The sequence below is a fragment of the Boleophthalmus pectinirostris genome, unplaced genomic scaffold (genome assembly GCF_026225935.1).
Source record: "Boleophthalmus pectinirostris isolate CB_2022bp ecotype Guang Dong unplaced genomic scaffold, ASM2622593v1 HiC_scaffold_20, whole genome shotgun sequence".
Classification (NCBI taxonomy): Eukaryota; Metazoa; Chordata; class Actinopteri; order Gobiiformes; family Gobiidae; genus Boleophthalmus; species Boleophthalmus pectinirostris.
The window spans coordinates 32,915,803-32,941,136 of NW_026571153.1; the positions used below are offsets into that span (position 1 = coordinate 32,915,803).

Here is a 25,334-nt window from a genome sequence, read left to right on the forward strand (position 1 = left end):
CTTTTAAGTTCTGGAAGACTGTAACTTTTAAGTTCATCAACTTAAAATAATTGATTCAATCGATTCCCTCAATTATTTTGAGTTTGGTAACTTATTCAGGTTTACATATGTGCTGTTTGGAATCATCTGGAATTTGGTGCCTCATCTCTTCTAATCACATGTACCCAGTGCACTCGGAGTTGTGTGTCAGTGGGGAAATGATATGAGCGAACATAACGGAACACTACAATGACATGGAAATGAAGAAACCTGGGACATTTTCTCATTTTTGCTAGATTTTGTCAGATTTACTACTGCGAACAGAGCCCACCAGAAGATGTCATCGCATGTTTCCAAATGTCTTCCTGGTTTGTAAGCGTGACTATGGAGTATATATAGAGTAATGAATAGGCCATAATGAATCACAGCACTACTGAGGTTTAACTGTGTCCACTACCCCTCTGTCCAGCCTGTCCACACCAGCGCAGGAGTCGCTGTATACATTTCTAGTTGTAAGTCAGGAGGAAAATCCATTTTTTTTCTTTACTAAACTGTGTATACAGTGTTTTTTGAATAAATTTGCAGCTTTCTGGTCAAGAGTTTGAAGTGTGGATACCGGTTCGACCAATCACACTGCTCTTTATACAACATTATATTATATTTTTAGAGTGAATACATTTCACTAGTGATTGTTCTATCGCTACTTACTATGTATTAATCTGATCTATTATCTAAATGAGCCTTTCTATGTAATAAAATGTTAGAATGGCCTTTGTTCATGTCCACACTTGTTTTTAGATTAGAGGTGTGTACTCCTGTGTGCAGTGTTGTGTGTGTGTGTGTGTGTGGTGGGCGTGGCTTAGAGCAGACGCCCCATGACCACGCCCTCTCTGCTCCGGGCCTCTCCCCTCAGGATCTCCAGGAAGCCCAGTTTGGTGAGAAACTCCAGACGTTGGCGGTCAGTGGGCTGGACCTCACAGAACACACCCTGTGAACCTGGGCCAAACAAACACAAATGCTAACAGTAAGCACTGCTCTATCAGAGGGATGTTAGACTTTAATCTGAGGTTTATTTCAACACAATCTGACCAGAAAGAGCTGCCTTAAACCTTATTTGTCAGTGTTTGCTAATGTGTGCATTGTGTGTCCATGGTAATGACTGAACATTCCACCACAGAAATACACGTAGAACACCCCCAGCGTGATGTCACTGCAAAGTATCAATAATTACTATAGTGATTGCTTTGTTATATGAAAATATAAAACGCAAACCTAATCATAATTGCCATCTTTTACAAACACTGTACAAAGTTGAATGCTGACCGTTTGCTTTGAGGGCAGTGAGCAACGCGGTGAGCAGGGTGCGGCTCACGCTCACGTCCACCAGCTCCGGGAGGGCATCCAGGCGAAGCTGAGAGGGAAAGTGGTAGAGCAGTGAGTCCGGGTACTCCCCCTGGTCCTCCTGCATGCGCTCCACCAGGTCCTGCACACACGCGGGTGCTTAGTTATATTTGGAAGAGATTGTACACAAAACCAAAAATGAATACATGAATGAAAATGTTTTGAATGTATTCTTATCTCAGTCTGAGTTATAAGCTTAGATGTTACTGTTGTGAGTGTTACCACATTGACCGTAACCGCTACAACCATTTTCATAGTGACCGTTACAGCAGTGACGTTACCATTACAATTGTGAGCGTGGTACCATAGTGACCGTTACCATAGTACCGTTACCATAGTGGCCGTTACCATAGTGGCCGTTACCATAGTGACCGTTACCATAGTGACTGTTCATGACCACTAAGGCCGTTTTATAGTTCTACATCGACTCAGCGCACAATGCCGCTGTTGCCTTGTCACCCTCGTTTTTGATTTATGGATCTGCATCGAGGTCTATGAGCCGCAAAGTAATTCACAGCTAAAACACTAGCAGGCTAGGAGGCCTTCCTGTAGAGAAAATGAGGACCAATCACAGCCCTTATCGTCTGCATCGCTTTCCCTTGTTTTCTGCAGAGGTTCAACGCACTGTTGCAAAATTTTGGAGATGCACATCGGTCAACACAGACACTCTGCGGAGGGGACGATGTGAAGCACGACCATAAATTTGTCTTTAAAGTGGCGTAAAAAATGTATTTAGCATTTGTGCACACACAACAGTTCATACACATTGGAATTCTTGTGCATGGTTGTGAGTCACTCTCACCTTTTTATTGAAAATCTAACTCCTAAATGTGTTTTCAGATGATCTTAAAACTTTTTGACTGTGCTTCCTAATGTGGGCATTGTGTCTCCATGGCAACTGCTGAACATTCCACCATCGAGACAGATAGAATGCATCCAATGTGTGTCACTGCAAAATATTTATTATCATTCTGGCTGAGCTCTCCTCCATCAGACCCACCTGTGCGTTGGCGAGTTGGCAGCCTGCTCTGGGGGGGTACTTGTCCCTCATGGCAGGATACCAGCTGGCCTGACACCTCTTAGAGAAGGAGCGCACATCCAGGACGCCCAGCACGCAGCCACACACGCCCAGCTCGTCCTCCAGGATGAAGCTGTACTCAGGGCACAGAGCCAGGCACGCTCCCAGACACCTGCCCTCACGGGACAGACGACAACAAAGTTAGCTGGGTCTGGCTTGGAACGTCTGATATGGCATTAAGAAATGATTTATGTTTTGGAATGTCAAAGACTGAAAATAAATACAAAATGAGATTTGTGACATATGACAGATTAGATGACTCATTTCTTTAAAACATGATTGGATCTGTTCTTATTTTGTCATTTTGGAGAAGTTCATAATTGTGCTTCCTCTTTGAACATGGGTGTCATATATGACTTATGTAGAGGTATGTTATCTAGCAAGGGCCAAAATTTATCTAAATGACACAATAGTTATAACTGGACAAATAAAATGAATGAAACACCTTTATTTAGTTAAATAAAGGTTTAAAGTGTCAGAAAAAGGCCTTCAGTGGGCATAAATGGCCCCTCATTTTGGATAGATTCCGTGTTAAAGACATATACACAGAGGGATTCTGTTTTAACTCAGTACTGCTTCCTGTAGTTTTGTACTTTGCTTCTCCACTTTTTTTCCCAAACTGGCACTTAATTCATGTAAAACTATGACAAATATTTACCACAATTACTATCCACCAAACCCAGTCAGAAGTATACAAAATATATTAAGGAATCAACCATGTTTTGCTTTTTTATGTTTAAGAATCAAACTGACAGGATCAGAGAGGGTCCTACAAGTTTCACAAAGGTCCAATTTTGTGACAGTTTTTGACTCTTTTCACATCATAAACTTTTTCTCAGCTTAAAATCTGTCAGTTTACCACTGCAGCGCTGATGCTAATAAGTATGCTCATTTAGATTTGAATATGTCTTTGCAGGGAAGGTGCCGCACCTGTCTCCGATGAGGTCCGGGTGAGCGCTGGACTCCTGACTGGCCTGGGTGCGCAGGTGAAGCTGCCGCACCATTCGGTACAACTCCACCTGTCAATCAAACATAAGTGTATTTATATGCACTCTGTGTGTGACCTTTAGTACACGTGTAGGACTGTCACAGTGACACAGTGTGAAGCATGATATATGGACACAGAGAAATACTGTAAACATATTTTATATCACTGACATAATGACAGTACAGCAAAGCAGGATAATTCCAGTGCAGTTTTTCAGGTTGCAGTGTCTTGATCTCAAGACCAGACTCGAGACCGCATTTTTTTATGGTCTTGCTCTTGTCTCGGGCTCGTCCGCGTTTGAACTCATTCTTGTTTTGGTCTTGAAGGTGCTTGGACTCGGCCTGTCTTATTTTAGACTTAAATGAACATTAATGAGATCAAATGGAGATAGATTTATAAAAACATTGATACATATGTAAAATAACTGTAAAATACAAATATGTAAATGTAGAAAATGACAAAGATGGTCTCGATTTGGTCTCGATGGGCCATGGTCTCAGTCTTGTCCCGGTCTTGACCTTTAAAAGTCTCGGTCTTGTGTTGGTCTTGACCCTCAGAGGTCTTGGTCTTCTCCTGGTCTCGGACAGGTCTTGGTCTCGATAAGTGCGGTTTTGACTACAGCACTATCAGTTAGTCACTCTCTTGAAAAGCAAACTCCTAAACCGGACTATGAACGCTCATATTTATCACAGGCCCCAGAATTTGCTAATGTGTGTATTATAGCACACACATTACAAGCATCACCTTGTCTTTGCTGTGGTAGGGCCTGATGTTGTACAAGCGAGAGGTGGGGAACAGAGGAGGGTGTGTGAAGAGCTCAGTGCTGCCACCTACTGGGAGAAGCATCTGCAACACACACACATGATGATGGAACAGCATTAGAACATGGTAGAAAATGGTTGTGTATAAGAACTCCGCTTTAATTAATACCATACCCCTAATTCCTAACCCAAAGCCATTAAAGAAGTAGTTACTAAGCCTGGATCATTCTTATTTGATATAAATATTTGAACATTATCATTTTAACTTGTATATTCTTTATTAAGGCTGAAAACAGCATAGCCACAATACACTTTCAAGTTTTGACTCCATGAAAACAGAAGTTAAAACCAGACTTCAGAATATTCTCCATGGAGATAGATAAGTTTTATGCCATACAGTGGAATATTATAGCCAAAGGAACAACATTTACATGGAAATATTAGAAAACATTAGGGAAAAAAAGTATGCGTTTAGCTAAAAAAACTACACAGTGGGCTTTTAATCAATTAAAGATATCCAAAATATATAGTTGAGTACATACTAAAATAAAAATGTTACTTCATCATCATAACCTGATGTAATAAAATAATGTATATAGAGAGATTGAGTAGACAAAATGATTTTCTTAATTTAAACTAGCCCCTCCTCCTCAAAATGATAAACTCCACCCACCTGCACCTCTCCGGACACGCCCCCTTTGAAGACCCACGGCTCAGACTCCACCCCCGTCTGGTCTCCGCCTGTGCTCTGGCCACACCCTGCACAGTGACATCACACACTCAGAGTCAATCAGATAGAGATGGGAGCAGACCTGACACTGGTCACGTTTACATGATGTTTTTTCATTCTGAATTCTGAATTGCTTTGAATTAAATGAAATATTCTCCTTCGAGTTCACATGGAAATAATAATTCCAAATTGAGGTTTACATGGAAAACACATCAAATCGCCTTTATGTAATTCGGCTCAACGTCTGGGGGTGGGGAAGGGTTCTGATTGGACAGGGGGTGCATAAACATGTTTACATCGACCGGAAGAAAACACACACTTCAGCTGCTACCGGCTTTTTTGTCATCTCGGTTTGTCGTAACGCCACGGACACAAACAGTTGTTCCAATGATGATGAATTCCCTCATCACGCTTTACGTCTGTCAGCTGAGGAGGAGAAAGGAAGAGTGTAGGAGAAGGGAGGAAGAAGACAAACTGAGCCAACGTCTGCTCTACCTCAGCCCACACCCCAACAAGCATGCGCTGAACGACCGGAAATATTTTTAAGAAGGATAAATGTTTGAGGAATAAATTCATTTGGCTTTACAATCAGAATAAAACATCCAAATACTTCGGAATTAAGTTTATTTCTGAATAACTATTTTCATTAGTAATTAAGTGTTTACATGGTCTTTTTAAAGTGGAATTCATTTTTATTCAGCATTCAGTTATTTTTACTCAGAGTTAAAGCGCTCATGAAAACGTGACGCGTGTGTATGACTTGTGTTGTGTTGTGCTCGGCTCTGGACATGTGGCTCATTAACATTTCATGAAGCATACATATTTAACGCACAGATGTTTTCACAGATTACCTAACTGCTCAGAGCCCATATTCACGTTGTCATTCATTTTGCAGTTTTTACATGTTTATAAATAGGACAAGATGATCTGTGAAAAATTTAAATCTACGCAATTAACAAATCTACTTACTGTCATCGTGTATAATGCATTAGTCTTATACAGCGCTTTTACAGACGCCCAAAGCTGCTCTACAGTTTGGTGCTGTATTCATTCACTCCTGGTAAGGCTTCCGATCTGAACCATCGCTCCTCTGACCACCACCAACACTGCAATGTGGGTGAAGTGTCTTGCTTAAGGACTAGGACTGGGTATCATTAAGAAGTTGCCAATATATATATATGTCGATACATAGGCCATGATAGATACATATCTCGATACAGTGAGCTTTTGGTTTGATGCAGCATATTACTGTATTTTCCTGGCTATTAGGGGAGCTCGTAAGCCTCTAACCCTATCAAAAAACGGCTGCACGCCCCAAAATCCAGAGCGCCCTATACACAAATCCACTCAGGTGTCCCAGCACGACTTAGTAAACTACAAAGCCGCACCACCCACAGCGCACGCAAACACACACGGAGCAAACAGCGACCACGCAGCGAAATGCACCTGCAGCCATACTCATCACTCGAGGACGAGGAATGGAACAGAGAAATGAAAAAAAGCGAAAAAGCGAGTGCAATGTGCCACTTCTAGACACAAATGAACGACTGAGTCACTGTGAACACGCCGACAATCCGTTGGTCCCAGACAGCACCCTCCCTACACGCCACAACTGAACAAAGCCCAGAGTGACCGTGAACGCGCCAAACAAAGTCCCACTGACCTCTAACTGTTGTGTTTCGTTTAAAGTCCGGTGCAGTTTATTTGTAAAAAAAGTTCGAAAATAGACCATTTAATGACAGTGCGTCTTATAATCCAGAGCGCCTAATAGCCTGGAAAATACAGTACAAATCGTTTCAATATGGTTCGATAAGATATAATGACTTAAATCATGGCTGTGATACTAAAAGGCTTTGTTAAACCACTTCTTGTGCAAAGTTCATATGAAACACATCGATTTTAATCATCAAAACTGTGAAAATGTCAAATGCGTCACATAAACAAGTTTCCTTCCACTGAATAAACCACAAAACTATAGCGCTGTGACAAAATAATTTAGTAAAATATACAAAAAAATACTCTTGGCTATATATCGATACAGCAGTTCTCAATATCAATACTGTATCATCACATTAAACGATACATTTTTAAAAAGATTTTTATTCTTGCACCTGATATTCCCAGTGGTCTTTCTTCCAAGCCCTGACTTATAAAACCTGACCTATTACCCTGTTCTGACATTCCTGTATTAGTTTAGCAGTTGAGTTTTTGCTCAAACGTAAAAGTTCCTGGAAGTGTTGTGTGTTAATCTAAATCTGGATTTAAAATGTACGTTGTAAGTGTATTTGTGACACAGGATGCAGTGTATGTATGTGTGTGTTTGTGGCACTAGCTCCTCACAGTGGAAGCAGTTCCTCCAGGAGCCCAGGGCCGAGCTGTCACTCATCACACGCCCATCTGAAACACACAGGCCACAGTTTCACTATCAGTATCAGCTCATGCAGGAAATGTACGCACAAAAGGCTGAGTCATGTGACATCACAACACTGAAGAATCCCTACAGTTTAAACTAAGCTTCAGAAAGTGGTACCAGTAACAACCCCAAAGAGTGTTTCAAGTGAAAGGACTTTAAGCTAGAAGATCAATATGGCAAGTTTGCGGAGCTGATTGCAAACAAATAATGAGAAGGAGAAACATTTCTGGATCATAAGTTTGGAAATTTCTTTCAAAAACAGTGTCTCCCATAGAGTTATATATCCAATCTAATCAACTTTATTTACGTAGAACATTTTATAAAGATTCAAATTGCTGTACAGAAAAAAAATAATACAATAAAAGACAGTAAATCATAAATAAAAACAATAAATAAAAAGTGTTAAAATGCGTAAAGCTAAAAATTATTTTTTTTTACAAATTAATAATAAATAAAATTAAATAAATAAAAAAAGGGACACAATTTTGAACATAGGACCTCATTTCCTAGTGAGCCAGAATGTTGAAGACGTGTATTATTACACCACACTGTTGATGTGAATATCTGTGTTGACAGAATAATGTTTGAAATTAAAGTAACCTTGCATGCATGTCGCATGAATCGTCGCATGTTGAGGGACTATTTTCTCATATATCAGTCCGCCTCTGCCAAGCTTTCTATAAGGAAGTAAAACTCGCTGCTGCTGATCAGACATAAATCCTTCAAATGCAAGGTTGGTTTTCCTTCTAAAATTGTTCTATCGACACAGACACTTACATCGACGACACTAGGAAATGAGGCCCTATGTCAAAAATTCCGAACTGTCCCTTTAAGTCTCGTCTTAGACACCACGAGCTGGAGCTAGCCCTCGGACCTGGTGTATATCTGGATGAGGTCCGAGACATACTGTGGGGCCAGTCCATTCAAAGCTTTAAAAATAAGCCATAAAATCTTAAAATCAATCTAAATCGAACAGGAAGCCAGTGCAAAGATGCAAGGATTGGTGTAATACGTTCTAGTTTTTTTGGTTCCTGTTAAAAGTCGTGCCACAGAGTTCTGGACTAACTACAGACGGGAAAGTGCATTTTGAGAGATGCCCATGTAAGTGTGTTGCCCCTGCCCTTGTGTTTACAGTTGTTGCTTCACCAAAAACAGACCTGGAGTTGAGTTTTGTTTCATTCACACACATTAGAGTAATCTTGGTTTATTATTTATTAGTCTGTCTATATCTCCAAAGCTCAAAATGCTTTGTTCCACTTTGTGCCGTCAACAATGCGTGAATGAAATAAAACACAACTCTAGGTATGTTTTTGAAAAGGAAACAAAATGGACATAATACATGCTCTTTAAAGAACTGTACTGCGCCTGTGCTCCTCACCCAGCCAGCAGATGAAGGCCTTGGCCACTAGAGCCGTGTTGCGGAGGTCCCACACGTAGGGGTACAGGTCGTAGAGCACGGCACGGTTAGCCCCTCCCACCACGCTGCAATGGAGATCAGCGATGTCCTCACACAGGGACAGGAACCTGCAGGCCCGACCACGCCACTCCTCCATCTGAAGGACAACAGCACGAGTCAGGCCGGGACAACTTCATCCATTATAACCCAGCTTTTCTGGTGGAGGGACCATCGAAACCTGTTTTCTGTGGAGATGTTATCGCTTTGTCTGAAATGTTTCACAGTATGGTGTTACGGCTTTCTATCTTCATGTAGATCAAATGAGACCAAGTTACAGGTAAGATCTGTGGAGAGGCGACCCCACTCAGTCAGAATGTCTGTTTTTCTAAGTATTTTTAAGCTATAAAACCACCTGCAATTGAATACATGTAAGATATAGCTGTTTAATGTCACACTGTGAAACAATCCAAGTGGAGCAATGACATATCAGTCAGAAACAAGCAGGTGCACTGGGAAAAAAAAACTATATCTAGGTAAGTTAAAATGGCTTATGTTAAGAATATCTGACTTTATTTGAGCAGATTCAACTTGTCAAGTAAAATTATCTACCAATGGATTAAGTATGTTTTTCTTAATTCAAGCAACATTCAATTTTGTTTCTTATTTTACGTGCAAAAAAATTTAGTTTTTCTCATTTTAAGTGTAACAAGTGGTATGTTCATATTTTAAGTACAAAAAGTCTTGTTCCACTGGCAAATAATTTTACTTGTCAAGTGAAATTTACTCAAATCATGATAAAACTTTCTTAATTCAAGTCATTTTAACTAGATTGTGTTTTCTGCAGTGTGACGGACTAACAACCAAAAACTTACACGTAGAACCTATAAGTAATCAAATAATTGTTATCTAAACTACACACAGACTCTAGAACATGCTTTGTCCTGAAATTTGTATTTACTTTTATTTTTTCTCAGATCTCAGGCAGCAGAAATGAATGGGAATTAAGGCAGCAGTAGCTCAGTTGGTAGAGCATTTGTCCAACAATCTGAAGGTTGGCAGTTAGAATCATGCTCTCCTCATAAATATCATTAGTTGAGCGGTCATATCCACTGCAAATTTCTCTGATCTGGCCAAGATTTTAAAATTTATATCAGATGATTTTTTTTTTTTTCAGATTTAGTATCTATTTACTAGCTCTGAGACTGCTTCATTCTAATCTAGAGGTGGATAGATATGTCTGATAGATTTAAGTGTTTATATCTTACATTTTGGTCAAGCTTTTTTGAAGTGTGGCAGTGCGATTCCAGCTCTCACTGATGACTGTTGTTCATTACAAAACTCTAAATCTAGACAAGTTCAGTTGACTTGAATTAAGAAAGTTTTATCATAATTTGAGTAAATTTCACTTGACAAGTACTTTTTACTTGTCATGTTGAATCTACTCAAATAAAGTAAAATGTTCTTAATTTCAGTCATTCTAATTTACCTAGATTATGTTTTTTTCCAGTGTTGTGTTCTTGGGCAAGACACTTAACCCACCTGGCCTCCAGTGTCTGCGTACAGGCTGTGGGGTTGAATGTGTGTGTGAATGGGTGAGTGGTTCCTTGTTGGAAAGTGCTTTGAGCCTTGAAGGTGTAAAAGCGCTCTGGAAAAATGTGAGCATTTAAGTTTGCCCAAACATGACCGTCCAATCAGATTTTAGTTTAATTTAGTGCTTCACTCATTGATTCTGCAGAAATCCTCCATGTTTTTCAGTCTGGTGATATTGTTGCCCTCTCTTTTTGCTCATAGGGAACCATATTTATTTGATACGGACTGACCATGCATGTCCCTGTCAATCACACCCATCTGAAAACTGGGAGATTCACCGGTGACCAGACTCATTTTAATAAAGTATTGAAGTGCATGTTTTGGATCCCAGAGTAGGGCTCAATATTTATCGTGCATACTTTTTCTTTGTACTAGTGAGGAACTTATATCATTTTTTTGGTCATACATCTACAATTTAGAAATTTGAACTGAGGAAAGTTAAAACAAACATCATTCTGTATATTTAGAACATATTTTAAACATTACTTTAGAGTTATTGTGTCAGTGGCATAAATTTGTTTCAACATTATGGCTTATCACCTATATCTTCTTCAGTGATATACATCGTACATCAGATTTGTGTGATAGACATGAAGGTGCCCTCTGACCTTCTGGGGGGCGCTCTTCTTGCCGTTGGCGCTGACTGTGTGGCAGTTGGCCTTGAGCCAGGTGAGGTCCTGCAGGAGCTTCTGGGCAGCAGGGCCGTGCTCGTGGGGAAGGTAGTGCAGACCCACCAATAAGCGCACCTGGGACTCGGTCAGACATCCTTTGCCCCCAGAGGAAGTCCGTCTGTGGGTGCAAGAAAGGGGGAAGGGAAGGTCAGCTTTTCTGCTCAACTTTAAAAGTGCTGTAGTAATTTTGTAATTAAAGTGAGATTAAACCCCTGAACTTTGCCCAAGATCACATTTAAATAGAGCAGCTAAACTGGGCACTACCTGGAGGACTAAAGGGGAGAGTGAGGGAGGAGGAGGGAGAGTGAGGGGGGAGGAGGGGCGGGGTCTAGAGGCCTAAAGGGGAGAGTGACAGAGGAGGAGGGGGCAGAGTCTGGAGGCCTAAAGGGGAGAGTGAGTGGGGGGGGTAGGTGGGTCTGAAGGACTAAAAGTGAGAGCAAGGGAGGAGGAGGGGACAGGTCTGAAGGACTAAAGGGGAGAGAGAGGGGGGGATGAGGGGCGGCGTCTGGAGGCCTAAAGGACAGAATGAGGGAGGAGAAGGTGGCGAGGTTTGGAGGACTAAAGGGGAGAGCGAGGGAGGAGGAGGGGGCGGGTCTGGAGGACTAAAGAGGAGAGCGAGGGAGGAGGAGGTGGGAGGGTTTGGAGGACTAAAGGGAAGAGTGAGTAGGGAGCAGGGGGCAGGTCTGGAGGACTAAAGGGAAGAGTGAGTGGGGAGCAGGGGGCAGGTCTGGAGGACTAAAGGGAAGAGTGAGGGGGGAGGAGGGGCAGGGTTTGTAATAAGAATCATCTGTCTGTAACAGGGCAGTCCCGTGTGATGTCACATAGTACTTGAAATACAGTGATCACTGGGGGCAGCACACTGTTTTTGATTAGGGAACTGCAAATTGACCTAGTGTGCACTAAAGCTGCCAAAAATGTTATTATTAAAACACCATATACACAGTTTAGTATTTAAAAAGTTGATTTAGTGTTTAGTTTACACTTAAAGTCAAATCCGTTTTATTACTATGAATGAGAGACAATTCCCAAGACACAACATAAAACACATAATAAATGAAAAGGCTTTATTCACGCTTACATCACAAACCAGGAAGACATTTGGAAAGATGCGATTACAGCTTCACAGGCCCATTTCCATGTCATTGTAGAGTTCCGTTATGTTCAGCTAATCAACAAATACAACCATACATCAGTTTTCACCATTTCCCCACTGATACACAACTCTGAGTGGACTGGATACATGTGATTAGAGGAGATGAGGCGCCAAATTCAAGATGATTACAAACAGCACATACGTATGGAGTCTTCATTTTACTGCTGATCACATTTACTTCAGTGGGCTTTATCACAGTCGGTTTTAATAGATCCATTTTAGGCAAGCCTGTTGTCAGTAACTACACTGGAAGTTGCAATCGTGTCTTTCTAAACGTGCTCCTGGTGACATAAGCGTGAATAGCGCCTATAGTGTGGCTCATCTTACACTTTTGGCCTCACATTTTAAAAACAACTATTATTTAATATCTGTAATAATAATTTCAGGACAACCTAAGTGCTTTACAGTGCTTCACAGTAACTGTTATCGTAGGTTTATGGCTTCTAACATTTTTTCTGTGCAAATGGAAAACAGGGAAATAATCAAGATAATTTTCTTCATGTGTGTACAATCTTGTTGCAATTTAATCTCGTGAAATCTTATGGCACGTAACGATATCAAAACCTCTCGATACGATATTTTCACAATATGCATCTTATGTTTCGATTTTTATGGCAATATTTTGTAGAGGCTTACAAAATTGTGAATATGCTACTTTTTACTTTTAAAAGCCTAGGAAAAGTCTTTGGTACTGTTATAATATGAAGAATTAAGATTTAAAAGTGCTCAGTAACAGTTATGTCTTGTCATGTAGTCTGCACTGACAACACCAAAGGATCATGGTCTATGTAGTTTCTTCCATTGCTGCATCATGGCAAAGCAAGGCAAGTTTATTTGTACAGCACAATTGATTTGATTTTCGTACACAAAATAATTCAAAGTGCCTTACAGAATAAAAAACACATTACAATCACAAAGACACATTAAAATCACCATAACTATGAATTACAGCTGTCTCTCGTTATATCGCGGTTCACCTTTCGCGGTCTCACTGTTTCGCAGATTTTTTTTTTGTAATTTTGTACGCGTATTGTGTATTAAGGGCAGGTAGTAATTACACACTTGTGGGTCAGGACCAGGTCTAAACCAGGATTAATCTTGGATTTAAGAGAGAGAACGCTGAACAGTTTGTCCGCAAAGCACGATCTGGCAATTGCCGCCTTTACCTCTGTGAGATGTGGAACTCTGCGCGGGTCCTTTCTCCTGCAGTCACCTCTAAGCCTGTCCTGACAGTGAGTCCTGTTTCAGTTCTGGTTTAGCCCTGGTTATGGTCATAGTCCTGTTATAGTCCTAGTTCAGTCCTGGAATCAGTTACAGGTTAGTCCCGGGTTAGTCCAGGGTTAGTCTCGGTTCAGTCGGTGGCGTAGGCAGCGCAAATGTCTGATATAATCTCAGGTTACTGGGCAGGTGCGGCCCTGTACTGTAGGACTCTGCTCTGTAGGGCTCCAATACGGGATAAATGAATCTTTGGTTTGTTACATAAAGAAGGAGGAAATAACAAAAGGACGACAGCAGTAATAAGTTTTAAGAAGGATGTAAAAAGGGTTGCACTTGTTCTGTCTGAGAAAAGTGTATAAAGTGTGTGGTGAGGGGTTTTACAGCCTTAAAACAGATCTAACTGTAAAATATAAAGTTGACTACTTCGCGGATTTCACCTATCGCGGGTTATTTTTAGAACGTAACCCCCGATAAACGAAGGACCACTGTAAAGCAAAGAGACTTGTAATCCGATATATTGTAATGACCCACAATATTATTCTGAGACCTTTGACAATACAATATCACGATATTTCAGTTATTGTTACATCCCTAAAGGCACGATATCTTGTCCTTAACTTTTTCCCTGTCAAACAAAGGAATAAAATTGCAATGTAAATGTAAATGTAACTTTTTCCTACCCACCTTTGGCTGTGGGCTTTTGGTCCTCCTCCAGCTTCAGACCTGCTCCCTGGACTGCTCTGTCTGCCTCTCCTCTTCTGACTCACGTCTCCAGCGTCTCTGCTGGACTCCCTGCTGGCCTCCCTGCGGGCCTGTGTGGGTGAGCTGGGGGGAGAGCTGGGGTCCAGGGGGAACACGGGCAGGGGTATGGTGCCTCTGAGGCCGGAGCACTGGCTTCTGTCTGGGCCGTGTTGGTGGTGCGCCGCGGAACCGGAGGAAGAGCGCGACTCTGCGTGCCTGCCCTGACGACCTGCACACACACACACACACACACACACACACACACACACACAAACACAGGAGTGAACTTAGTGATATCATTATCAACATTATCATTTATCTCCCCTTTAGTCTTACTATGGGCTCTATTCTCGCTTCTGTCACAAACCAGGAAGACTAAACTAAACAGTTTAGGTCTAAACCAGGACTAAAATCAGGACTAAAACCAGGACTAAATCAGGACTAAACCAGGACTAAAACCAGGACTAAACCAGGTCTAAACCAGGACTAAATCTAGGTATAAACCAGGACTATAAGCAGAACTAAAACCAGGACTAAACCAGGACTAAAATCAGGACTAAAATCAGGTCTAAACTGGAGGGGGGTTGCAGATTTGCAGATTTGTGTGGGGGGGGGGGCTTTTTAATGTTTTTTGGTGTCCTGGAGAGCTCTGAGGTCCCTAGCACCCCCACTGGACACTGAAACATATGTGCCTGCTTTGCACACTCTGTGCACATGGCCTACTTGTCCCGACCAGGACAGAAAGCGGGGAATTTCTTGTGCAAGTCAAAGTCAAATGTGCATTTGCTGTCTGAGTCTGCTCGCTCCTTCTGAGTGCACAGAGAACTACAAGAGACGCTCATTTTAATGGCCCAATGAACGCTAATGAAAACCTGAACATCTGCATCACTTACCAAAAAAAACCAAAAACGGACAGCCAGGACAGGACATGAAAAATGGACATGTTCGGGGAAAAACGGACATTTGGTCACCCTAGGCTGTGGGTCTGACCTGTGCGGAGGGGACGGGCTGTGGGTCTGACCTGTGTGGAGGGGACGGTTGAGCTCCTCCATCCAGCCCTGCAGAGCTGAGGTGAGGGCGCGCTCAGGGCAGTACTCCCACTCCTCTGCAACACACCGAGAGACAGACACAGAGACCAGAATGAGACTCTTATGTACGTGTATGTGTGTGAGAGAGAGCTGGAACATAACAAAAACAGCTACAAAGATCATGTTTGTTTTAAAAAAAGTACTTTGGAAAAGGTGTTAACTGATTTCAATTCAAGTCTGCCTGAAAGGGAGGGAACATAATGTATTAATGTAATGTATTATTTCATAAACATGGTCAAATCTAATACAGCTTTTACAATTGCAATGCTGATTTATTCATAATTACAAAAACACTGGACAAGATTGATAACTTGATTGTTTTGGTTCAAGACAATTATCCATCAGAAAGCAGAATGAGCCTCACATGAGTCTCATATTTGGGTTGCCAGTTTCAATGCTGAAATTCAGTTTGTTTAAACCTAAAATGTCTCTCTCAGATCTGAATGGTCACTAAACACCAGCACCTGCACCAGTCCTGAATCAGTGCTAGTGCAGCCTCTGCAGCTCAGTGAGGGAATTCTGGAGGTTCTGAGCGTTCACGTGTGCCATGTTCTGTCCATACACTGAGAATGAGACAAACTTGGATGTGTCTATCTGCTAATGAAGACTCTGGTGACACTGGTTCAGTTGTGATTGTAGAACCTAATTTAAACCACCAGAGTGCAGACTACACACAGTACATTTAATTCAGATCATCCAGTTTGAACATGTATGAAAGAGTCCTTTGACTTCTGTATGTTTGTTGTGGTTCAGGATATGACTGTAGCAGTTATCACTAACTGTGTTAGTTGTGTTAGTTCTTGCATTCTGACATGTGTAACTGAGCTGACCTTTGGCGTCGGGGCATCCGGCTCTGTACCAGCTGCCCAGTGTGTGCAGAGGGATGTAGTTGGCTTCAAACTCGCAGTTGGGATTAAGGAGCAGGCCCCTCAGGTGGCCGCGGAGCTCTGGATCACGGCCTTTAAAAGGTCCCAGGAACAGTCTCCTGGAGTCGTAGTCGTTGGCATGGAGGTTGTCCCAGACCAGAGGGGGGCGCTGTAGGACGGCCTCCACCTCAGACAGACAGTCCACCGTCAGCTTCCTGGAGATGACTTTACTGCCTGCAGTAAAAACAGATGTGTTATATTTGCCATAAGACCATCCAGAATGTTTTATTTGTAAGTTTATGTTTTAGTTTAGCAGTTCCGAGAGTGCTAAATAAAGTGTTATGGTGCAAAAAAAACTGCAAAAGATAGTAAAGTCTATTCTAATCAAATCACCCTAAGAACAAGCCACAAACACAAGTGTACAAGTTTACTACTGTAGTGTAGAGAAATTAATATTATACAAGTGGAAGTGCAAAGTAGTCCAGGGAATCATTCAAGTAAAAGTACAAAAGTATTTGGTACTACTGTAACTACTGTATAAGAGTAATAGTAATTATCCAGACATAACATTTGATTTACAATATGAAATTAGTGTCATTGGACAAATGCAGAAATCTTAAATTTTCAAAAGGTAGAAACAAAAATGAGACAAACTCGATCATATCTGAAGGAGCGGGGCAAGAAGCAAAAATATTCAAATCATTTCATATTGTCACGTAAAGCTTTTGTCACTTTGGAGTCACTCACAGTGGGAAGAGGAAGCACAACTTTTACTCAAGTAAAAGTACTGTTACATTGTATTGCTGAAGAAGGACTACCATTATTTGGCCTCAAACTATTCTGAAGAAATTTTATTTTTATTTTTTTTACTCAACTAACTGTAAATACCAGTGGTGTGAGTATGTGAGTGAGTGACCTGTCCAGATGACGGAGATGCTGGGCAGCAGCTCCTCTCCCACAGTCTGGAGGTATGGAGACTTGGACACACTGGGAGAGCACAGGGAGCCACAGTATTCTGCACAGAGCACAGCACACAGACACTGTCTCTCTGCACACAACTACTTTGTACACTGGTTCTATCAGGGTTCAAATAGAAAACACAGTACTATGCAGGTACATGCAGGTTGTACTCTAAATATGTGTAGGCTGCTGTTGAAATCTGAACACCGTCATAATGAACAAATCATTTATTAAGAATGATTCAGGCTTAGTGACCACTTCATTATTAACACCCAGACTCCTGAAACATTCTTTATAAACTATGTGTTTATTATGAATGGGCCCTTTGTTTGTGTTGTATTAAAGCTAATTCAGGTGTAGTTATTATCAAGAGATATTAGATTGTCTCCATGGAGCCAAGAGGGGGTGGCTGTGAACACAGACGTTCCACCTTTATGTAATACAGTGTCTTATTTTGTCTTTTTATGGAGGAATGTTAATACTCCAGGACAGGTTCAAATGTGAAATGTGAACTTTGATTCTTTGTCAGCAGAAATATAATTATTTGTTTCCCCACTTTTGTGTTCCTACTTAGTCTAAAACCTGTAATAATGACCAGCTGAAGTTAGAAGAAGTGTAAAAGCCCACACAGTTAGGCTTTTGATCAGTGGTACCTGTGGGGCAGAAGAGGAAGACTGGAGGCTCCCCCAGGGCCTGGTACATCTGGTTGGTGACAGAGACCTGAGCGTGGGCGAACGAGGAGAACACCTGACTGTCCGCCTGGCACATGGAGTGGTCAATGTCGTCAAAAAGGAGGGCGAAGGCACGGCAGCCCAGCTCTGACACCTGCGTCAACACAGAGTTACAGAGACAAACAGGACAAAAACACTACTGTAACAACTAAACAGAGCTACGGTGAGTCAAACAGGACAAAAACACTACTGTAACAACTAAACAGAGCTACGGTGAGTCAAACAGGACAAAAACACTACTGTAACAACTAAACAGAGCTACGGTGAGTCAAACAGGACAAAAACACTACAGTAGCATCTCCACAAAGAGCTATGGTGAGAAAAGCTCGTTCAGAGACTACAATTGTGTGAAATAAAAGTCTTCATTTAAGATCAGCATCCATCCATCCATCCATTTTCGTCCGCTTATCCGGGGCCGGGTCGCGGGGGGCAGCAGCCTCAGCCATCAGCATGACTGTTTTTAATCTAAAGCAGTGTTTTGGTTTTTGTTCATGTTTTTTCTCCATCACAACTGTAATTAGGCATCTGCTGAGCGCAGCAGGGAAGAGTCAGCTTGTGCAGCTGTAGTTATAGAGGAGATGTGCAGCCATTTCACGATCCTCTTTGTATTGTGGTCACATTTTATGTTCTTCTCAGTGTAATCCTGCAGTTCCATTATTGTTTGATACACTTGGGTTTTTTTATTCTTTGTAGCCCATGGCCCTGTCATTTCCTTTATCGATACTTTGCAGTGATCAGTTGGGGTGTTCTACATCATTTTTTCCCAAACTTTTTTTTCTGGAGACCTATATTTTAAAAGTCACAAACTTTCGCGACCCAAGTCAATAGACATTATTCATAAATCACAAAATAAAGGTGGATTTGACCATTATTGAACATTAATGAGGATATTTTATTGTCGACTGAGTGATCGTGTCTCTCTGAACAATTAGTATTACTCAGTAATTGAACCAGCAATAAAAGGTATTCATAAGTATCCTGAAGTGACCTTATCTGATTTATCACCCTTCTTTTTGGACAACTGAGCAAGCATTTCTCAACTTTAGCTGCAGGAACACTCGTTCAGGACAGGCAGATAGGAGTCACTAGCTCTCTCATGTGTCAGAAGTGTATATTGCAGACCTACATGCAGACAAGGTGACCCAAAAAAATAATCTCTTGCAACCCACCTGAGGGTCGTGACCCAGTCTTTGGGAAACAAGTTCTACATGTATCTCTATGGTGGAATGGTGAGAGTGACTAGGTTAACTGAACACTTTAAACAGGACTTCTAAAGAGGTGACAGTAGTGCCTTGAGTTAGCATCACACCCACAGGGAATGTTCATGACAGCAGCTGACAACACACAATGATCCAGAGAGAATCCTTCCATCGTTAGTCAGTCATTTTGAGCTCACTAATGATCAGTCTGGACTATAAATACAGAAAACAAGATGGACAGTGACTTGTGTGATGCAAACAGACGCAGGCAGAGGAAACATCTAAATAAGTCTGCCGTGTACCTTCTGTATCCAGTTATAAAGCTTGTTATTGTTCAAGAATCAGGAAGTTTGTGTTAGCATACTAGTTGTTCTTAGCATTACCGTGACTGCAAAACTCTGCTCTTATAAACTTCATTGAATAATGAGGACACTCTGAAAGTGAAAGACATTTTGGACCACTGCAAATCATTATCTAGTTATAGTTTATAGTTTTAATCTCTGATACCCGTGGGTTATCATTTCGATTTACAATCATGATTATTCTAAAATGCCTTCATAAAAGAAACAACTAGCTAAGCATTAAGCCCTGCAGTCTGAACGTAGCTTTTAGACTCAGTTCAGATTTTTATGTGAAATCCAATTTTTTTGTGAGGTTGTTCACATTTCCTATTAAATGTGACTTGTATGTGATCCCCAGTGTGAACGTTAAATGCCCCAAAAGTGTCCTGCATGTGCACTGGAGGACACGACGACGTCACACTCAGCGAGCATGCTCAGTGTTTACAGAAGTCGCCTAAATATGGACGCAAGCTTTGAGCACCTGAAGATTTCAAAGCGGCTGTCGTACCAGAGCCAGAAAATGTACAGCTTATTTGATTTAAGGAGGAGATTGAGAAGGAGAAGGATGAGCGTTTTGGCCATGGCGTTTTGTGGGGCAGTGGCAGTCACGTCTGTAGAAAGGAACGTGTGGGTGCAGAGTCGCAATCAAGAGTGGTGGGATTGTTGTGTGCTTTGCTGCTTCACTGACATGTGGAGTTCATACACAATCTTCGTATGAAAACAAGAACGTTTGTGTACATTTGTGAGCGCCTACTTGTACCACTCTCGCAGGAGGAAATACGTCATCGGCTGCCTATTTCGGTGAGCAAACGCGTCGGCGTTGAGCTGTATTGGTTCACAACAAGTGTTTGTGGGATGAATGTGACCAGACCATTCGGACTGAAGTCGCATGTCAAAAGATCGAATATGTATCAGTTTTAGGAGCACATATCCAAGTAGTCTGGGTCACATTTGAAGAAAGATGAAAAGAACAGATACAGGTCACATAGGGGCAAAAAAATTGGATTTGGGTCACTTCAGGCTTCAGTCTGAACGTAGCCAAAGTCTGTCCCTTTGAAAATTGCAGAGGACCTGCGTACATCACAGAGGCCAGTGCTGGTGAAAACTGAGGTAGATAAGAGCAATGACTTTTTGAAAACATCTAATATAAAGATTGCTCAAACATGCATGAATCACTCGAAATATGACTTCAGAGGAGAAATGGTCAGGGGAAAAACTATAATGTGGTTAAAAGCTTTAAAAGTCGAGCCTGCAGAATCGGAAACTACAAGGACTTTTCTGATGAGGTTAGAAAAAAATGATATGGTTAAAAGCTCAAAATGTCAGCGTGTTTAACAGAAGCCCTTTAATACTAAAAGGACACTCAGCAGGTATAAGACAGGGGCGCACCTGTCGCAGCTTCCTCTGGAGTAGGGACAGGTCACAGGCCGATGAGAAAACAATGTCCTGTCCCGGAGACAGGGCGTACACGAACGTCAGGCCTCTGCGCTCTGCCTCCACGATCAGCGTCCTCAACTGGGCTGTGGACAGAGGGACGGGGGGGACAGGGTCAGAGAGAGTTGGATGGACAAAGAGACACAGGTAAGAGGGGGGGAAAGGGACAGGTCAGGAAGGGACAGGGACACAGGAGGGACAGGACAGAGAGGGACGGAGAGACAAAGAGGGACAGGTCAGAGAGGGACTGGTCAGAGAGGGACAGGATGACAGATCAGAGGGGGAGAGGAGCAGGTCCAAGAGAGACAGGTCAAAGGGACAAGGGCACAGAGAGACAGGTCAGAGAGGGTCAGGGACACAGGAGTGACAGGTTGGAGAAAGACAGAGAGGAACATGTCAGAGAAGGACAGGGGGACAGATCCAAATGAGCCAGGTCTAAGAGGGACTGGGGGACAGAGAGAATGACAGGAAGGACAGAGACACAAGAAGGACAGGTCATAAAGAAACCGGTCAGAGATGGACAGAGGGACTGAGACTCATGAGGAAGGACAGAGAGAGACAAATCAGAGAGGGATTGGTCAGAGAGGGACAGGGGGACAGATCAGACATGGACAGAGACACAGGTCAGGAGGGACAGAAACACAAGAAGAACAGAGAAAAAGAGATGAAAGAGAGACAGAGACAAAGGAAGGGCAGAGATGGACACAGAGGGACAGAGACATTGCTGAGACACAGAGGACAGGATGTGTACCTTCTTCGTCTGAAGAGTAGACTTCTCTCCAGAGCAGTCTGTGTTTGAGGTCGTCTTTAGGTCCATACAGATACGTGTTCAACCCCCACTGCTGCATCCTGACACCACACACAAGGGACATTTTTATGGACAATACTTTTTTTATTTTAAGGGTTAGTACCATATTTTTTATTTTCATATATTTGAGCAAAATGTGTATTGCGTAGCATGACCAGACGCCCCTTTTTACCTGGGACAGTCCCAGTTTTGAGCCCTGTGTCCTCTGTCCAAGCAGATTTATCCAAAACCAGTGATTTGTTCTAGTTTTAAACAAGAAATGTCCCAGATGTCCCTATATTTGACTAATCTGATACCTGACAATAGTACTAAATAAATAAAGAAATATCCTAGTATTACCATTTCTTCAGCTAAAATACATAAGACTGTGCTTGAAAATGACCACAAGGCCAAAATAATCTACAAAAAAAAACAGCATCAGGTTATATATTTACCCACAAGTGAGACGAGAATGGACAATGTTGCGCGCTCTTTTCACAATTGTTTTTATACCAACAACTCGCCCTATCCCAGGAGTGTCCCAGTTTTGTATTTTGAAAATCTGGTCAGGTTTGGTCTGGTCTTGCCCCACTGCATGTATATTGTATAAGCAACCCTTGAGGTTAAAATAAGTCTGCTGTGTTCTGTCTGCATCGAATGAAAAGTCCCAGAATTAGGAAATACACTGTGAGCTCCACTCTGACTTTATTGTGAAAAGTGCTTTTAAGTGAATCATTAGGATGCTCTGAATGCATAAGGTAAGTGAGATAGAACTATGGACCATGGCAAACCGTTTCTTAACTTCAGTATGTTTCAAAGCACACGTGTTCTGCTTGTGTAGTTCTAATCTATGATGCCTGTGAATCATTATGTAACTTCCAGGTTGTAAAACTGCGGTGCTCACTGAAGCTGTCATCGATTTAGACGTCATCACAACAAAGAACCATGCAGCAGTCAGCACCTCCCATGGGTATCTACACTTCACCAACATTTTACCGAAATGACCACACAAAACTGCCGAATCCTATGTGTATCACCAATTACGAAAATAAAATTGGAAAATGAAATGTGTACGTCACAGTGTGTGTGTGTGTGTGTGTGCCAGTGGAGGTGAAAACGGGAGTTCATTGGAGCAATATACAGGAGAAAAAAGATGACTCAAACATGCACGAGACACTCCAAATACAATTTCAGAGGGTCAGTGAGAAGAAAAACAATTATAACATGGTTAAAAGCTCTGAAAAGGGATGTGAAGCTAACTGTAGGCACTGCTCGGTCTGAAGCTCTGTTCCTCAAGTTTAAGGTGACCAGATTATTTACCCGGGACAGTCCCAGTTTTGAGCCCTGTGTCTCCTGTCCCAACAGATTTGATTGTGATTTGTCCTAGTTTTATACAAGAAATGTCCCAGGTGCAGAGTCCTGCACCGGGTTGGGTACATGATGGGTACAGCCAAATAGTTGCTGAAACGGGCAGGTTTTACCAATCTGGAATTTTACGGGCGGGTAGTCCTGGTTCAGTCCTGGTTTAGTCCTAGTTCAGTCCTGGTTTAGTCCTGGAATCAGTCCTAGGTTAGTCCTGGCATCTTGATCAATGTTTCTTCTGCTCAGTAAATAAAGCCTGTGAAGTGATGTCAGTCAAGTCACGTCTGTGAATTTGTACTCGTACTGAAGAAAGTGTAACTCATTTTCATTTCATGATTGTAATTCTTGAAGTTGTAACTTTTCCATTCATAGTCTGATGGATGTTTCAGTTAGAATGCTTGATTTGTGATTTATCACATATCCACATATGGGTGGATAACAGGTGGAATGTTAACGGGTCCGGGCAGGTGCGGGTTTAACTTTGATATCATCACGGGTTAAGGGGCGGGTGCGGTGCTGTACTGTGCAGGTACAGGCAGGTGCAAGACTCTGCCCTGGTGTCCCTATTTTTGACTAATTTGATCCTTACCAACAGTAAAGAGAGGTATAAACTGTCATTTGATTAGGTAAAATACAGAAAAGCTGCTTAAAAATGATCAAAACACAAAAAAATTTGACTATACTGACTCACTTGTTAGTCATGAATGGGCCAAGTGCAGAACAATTTTCCTTAATTATGCACTTGTTTCACAATTTTATTATCAAGTACCACAATCCAGTTTTTGGTTTTGAAAATTTGGTCACCCTCCTCAAGTTAGACTTTAATCTGAGCTTTGTTTTACCACAATCTGACCACAAAGTGCGGATTTAGCTGGAACTTCAACAGTTGAGCTGATCAACATGGTAACTGTAACATTCCACCATATACATGCAGAACACCCCCAGCACGATGTCACTGCAAAGTATCCACAGGTCGGCTTTAATGGAAAACAGTGGTACGAGTAGCTCTGGATGACTTCTGTTCGTGGATAGTGAAACACAAGTGGTGTAGGCGTGAGGACCAGGACATGGGCTCTCTGGCTCTCTGTGTGTAGGCAGTTGGAGTGCTCTCTCTCCTCTCTGCTCTTCCTGGACAGATGGTGTGTAGGCTCCTCCCACACACACACACACAACACACACACACACACACCTCCACCCAAACTTACACAACACGGCGCATGCCCACAGTGTACAGTCAGCAGCCTACGCTGTTTCTCAAGAAAAAACAAAGACAGTGCGGTAATATTCACGACGCTGCGCACGACTTTTACCATTAAACATTTGGAGTTTGCAGTGGTCCGAACTTATTCCACACTTTAGTAAGCTTTAGCATCCTAATTATTCACTGCTATGATGGTGTAAGTGATTTTCACAACTTTCAGAGGCCAGAGTGGAGTTTTGCCATTATGGTAATGCTAAGAACAAAGAGAAAAAATAAAAATGGTGATAATAAATTCTAAATAACTGGCAAAAAAGAGCAAGAGACTGGTGATAAGACATAATTATGTAAATGTGTACAAGTCAAAATAAAAAAAAAATTGAAAAGTGATAAAATATAAAGTCTCAGCTAAATACAAGAGGTCATAGGAAGAAAGTGCTCCAACGATATGATGATTGACAGTTATTTAAAGTGGATCATTCTTGAGTTTGGCCTTTATTAGTTGTTAAACAGGCTTTTAGTTACCATGGTAAAAAAAAACTAAAAAAAAACAACAACAAAAAAACGCCCTTCAGTTCAATCTGATTTGCATCTGAGTTCCATCTAAAAAAAACAAGATTTTTTTTTTTTTTTATGGATTTAAAAAACACATTTTCAGAAGTCTGTGTTCAGTTACATACCGCCACTCCGACATTAACGTCTAATTGCTGAAGTGCCAGTATTTCAGTTTTTGATCAAACGTCCCTGCACTCCTGGTTTAGACCTGGTTTTAGTTCTGGTTTAGAGGTGGAGCATACATGGCGAACGTGAGAAAATCTTATAACCGTACATAGCACCAGAGTGCACCAGTCGACTTTCATCCCTGTTCGTTAGACATTAGGATTAGAAAAACACTGGTATTCTCCAAACACAAGGCAAAAACGGTGACGCACCAAATTATGAGTAAGTTGTCAGAATAGTGACAAAAGGTGACGGAATGGCGGCATCAAAAAGTGTCTGAATGACGGAATGTCACTGCGGTGGTACGTTGGAATAAGGGTTGTACCCACTGTGATCAGTGCAAGCATTCTTGGTCCTGTTTAAGAGGTTTATTTTCAACAAAAAGGTGAGAGTGACTAACTGAAAAACTGCTGCTCCAACTAAACCAGCTCTTTCTGATGAGATTGTGTTAAAACTCAGATTACCAGTACCTACAGTTAGCACCATACACCCAGGAAACGTTGATGACATCAGCTGTAAAGTATCACCA

At 41.8% G+C, this 25,334-nt stretch overlaps 1 protein-coding gene across 1 annotated transcript in view; it reads right to left on the reverse strand.

Moving 5' to 3' along the window:
• Positions 1-838: 838 nt before the first annotated feature.
• si:dkey-183c6.8 (protein O-GlcNAcase) overlaps positions 839-25,334 on the reverse strand; it is a 28,644-nt gene continuing 4,148 nt past the window's right edge. The window contains exons 3-18 of the mRNA XM_055156252.1: positions 21,490-21,587; positions 20,694-20,824; positions 17,687-17,858; positions 16,990-17,088; positions 16,038-16,307; positions 15,141-15,224; positions 14,063-14,348; positions 10,945-11,125; positions 8,729-8,903; positions 7,278-7,334; positions 4,881-4,966; positions 4,191-4,292; positions 3,389-3,477; positions 2,381-2,570; positions 1,303-1,462; positions 839-975 (exon numbers count right to left, since the gene is read on the reverse strand). Of these exons, the coding sequence (XP_055012227.1) occupies positions 839-975; positions 1,303-1,462; positions 2,381-2,570; positions 3,389-3,477; positions 4,191-4,292; positions 4,881-4,966; positions 7,278-7,334; positions 8,729-8,903; positions 10,945-11,125; positions 14,063-14,348; positions 15,141-15,224; positions 16,038-16,307; positions 16,990-17,088; positions 17,687-17,858; positions 20,694-20,824; positions 21,490-21,587 (2,317 nt within the window). The remainder of the gene's footprint in view (positions 976-1,302; positions 1,463-2,380; positions 2,571-3,388; positions 3,478-4,190; positions 4,293-4,880; positions 4,967-7,277; positions 7,335-8,728; positions 8,904-10,944; positions 11,126-14,062; positions 14,349-15,140; positions 15,225-16,037; positions 16,308-16,989; positions 17,089-17,686; positions 17,859-20,693; positions 20,825-21,489; positions 21,588-25,334) is intronic.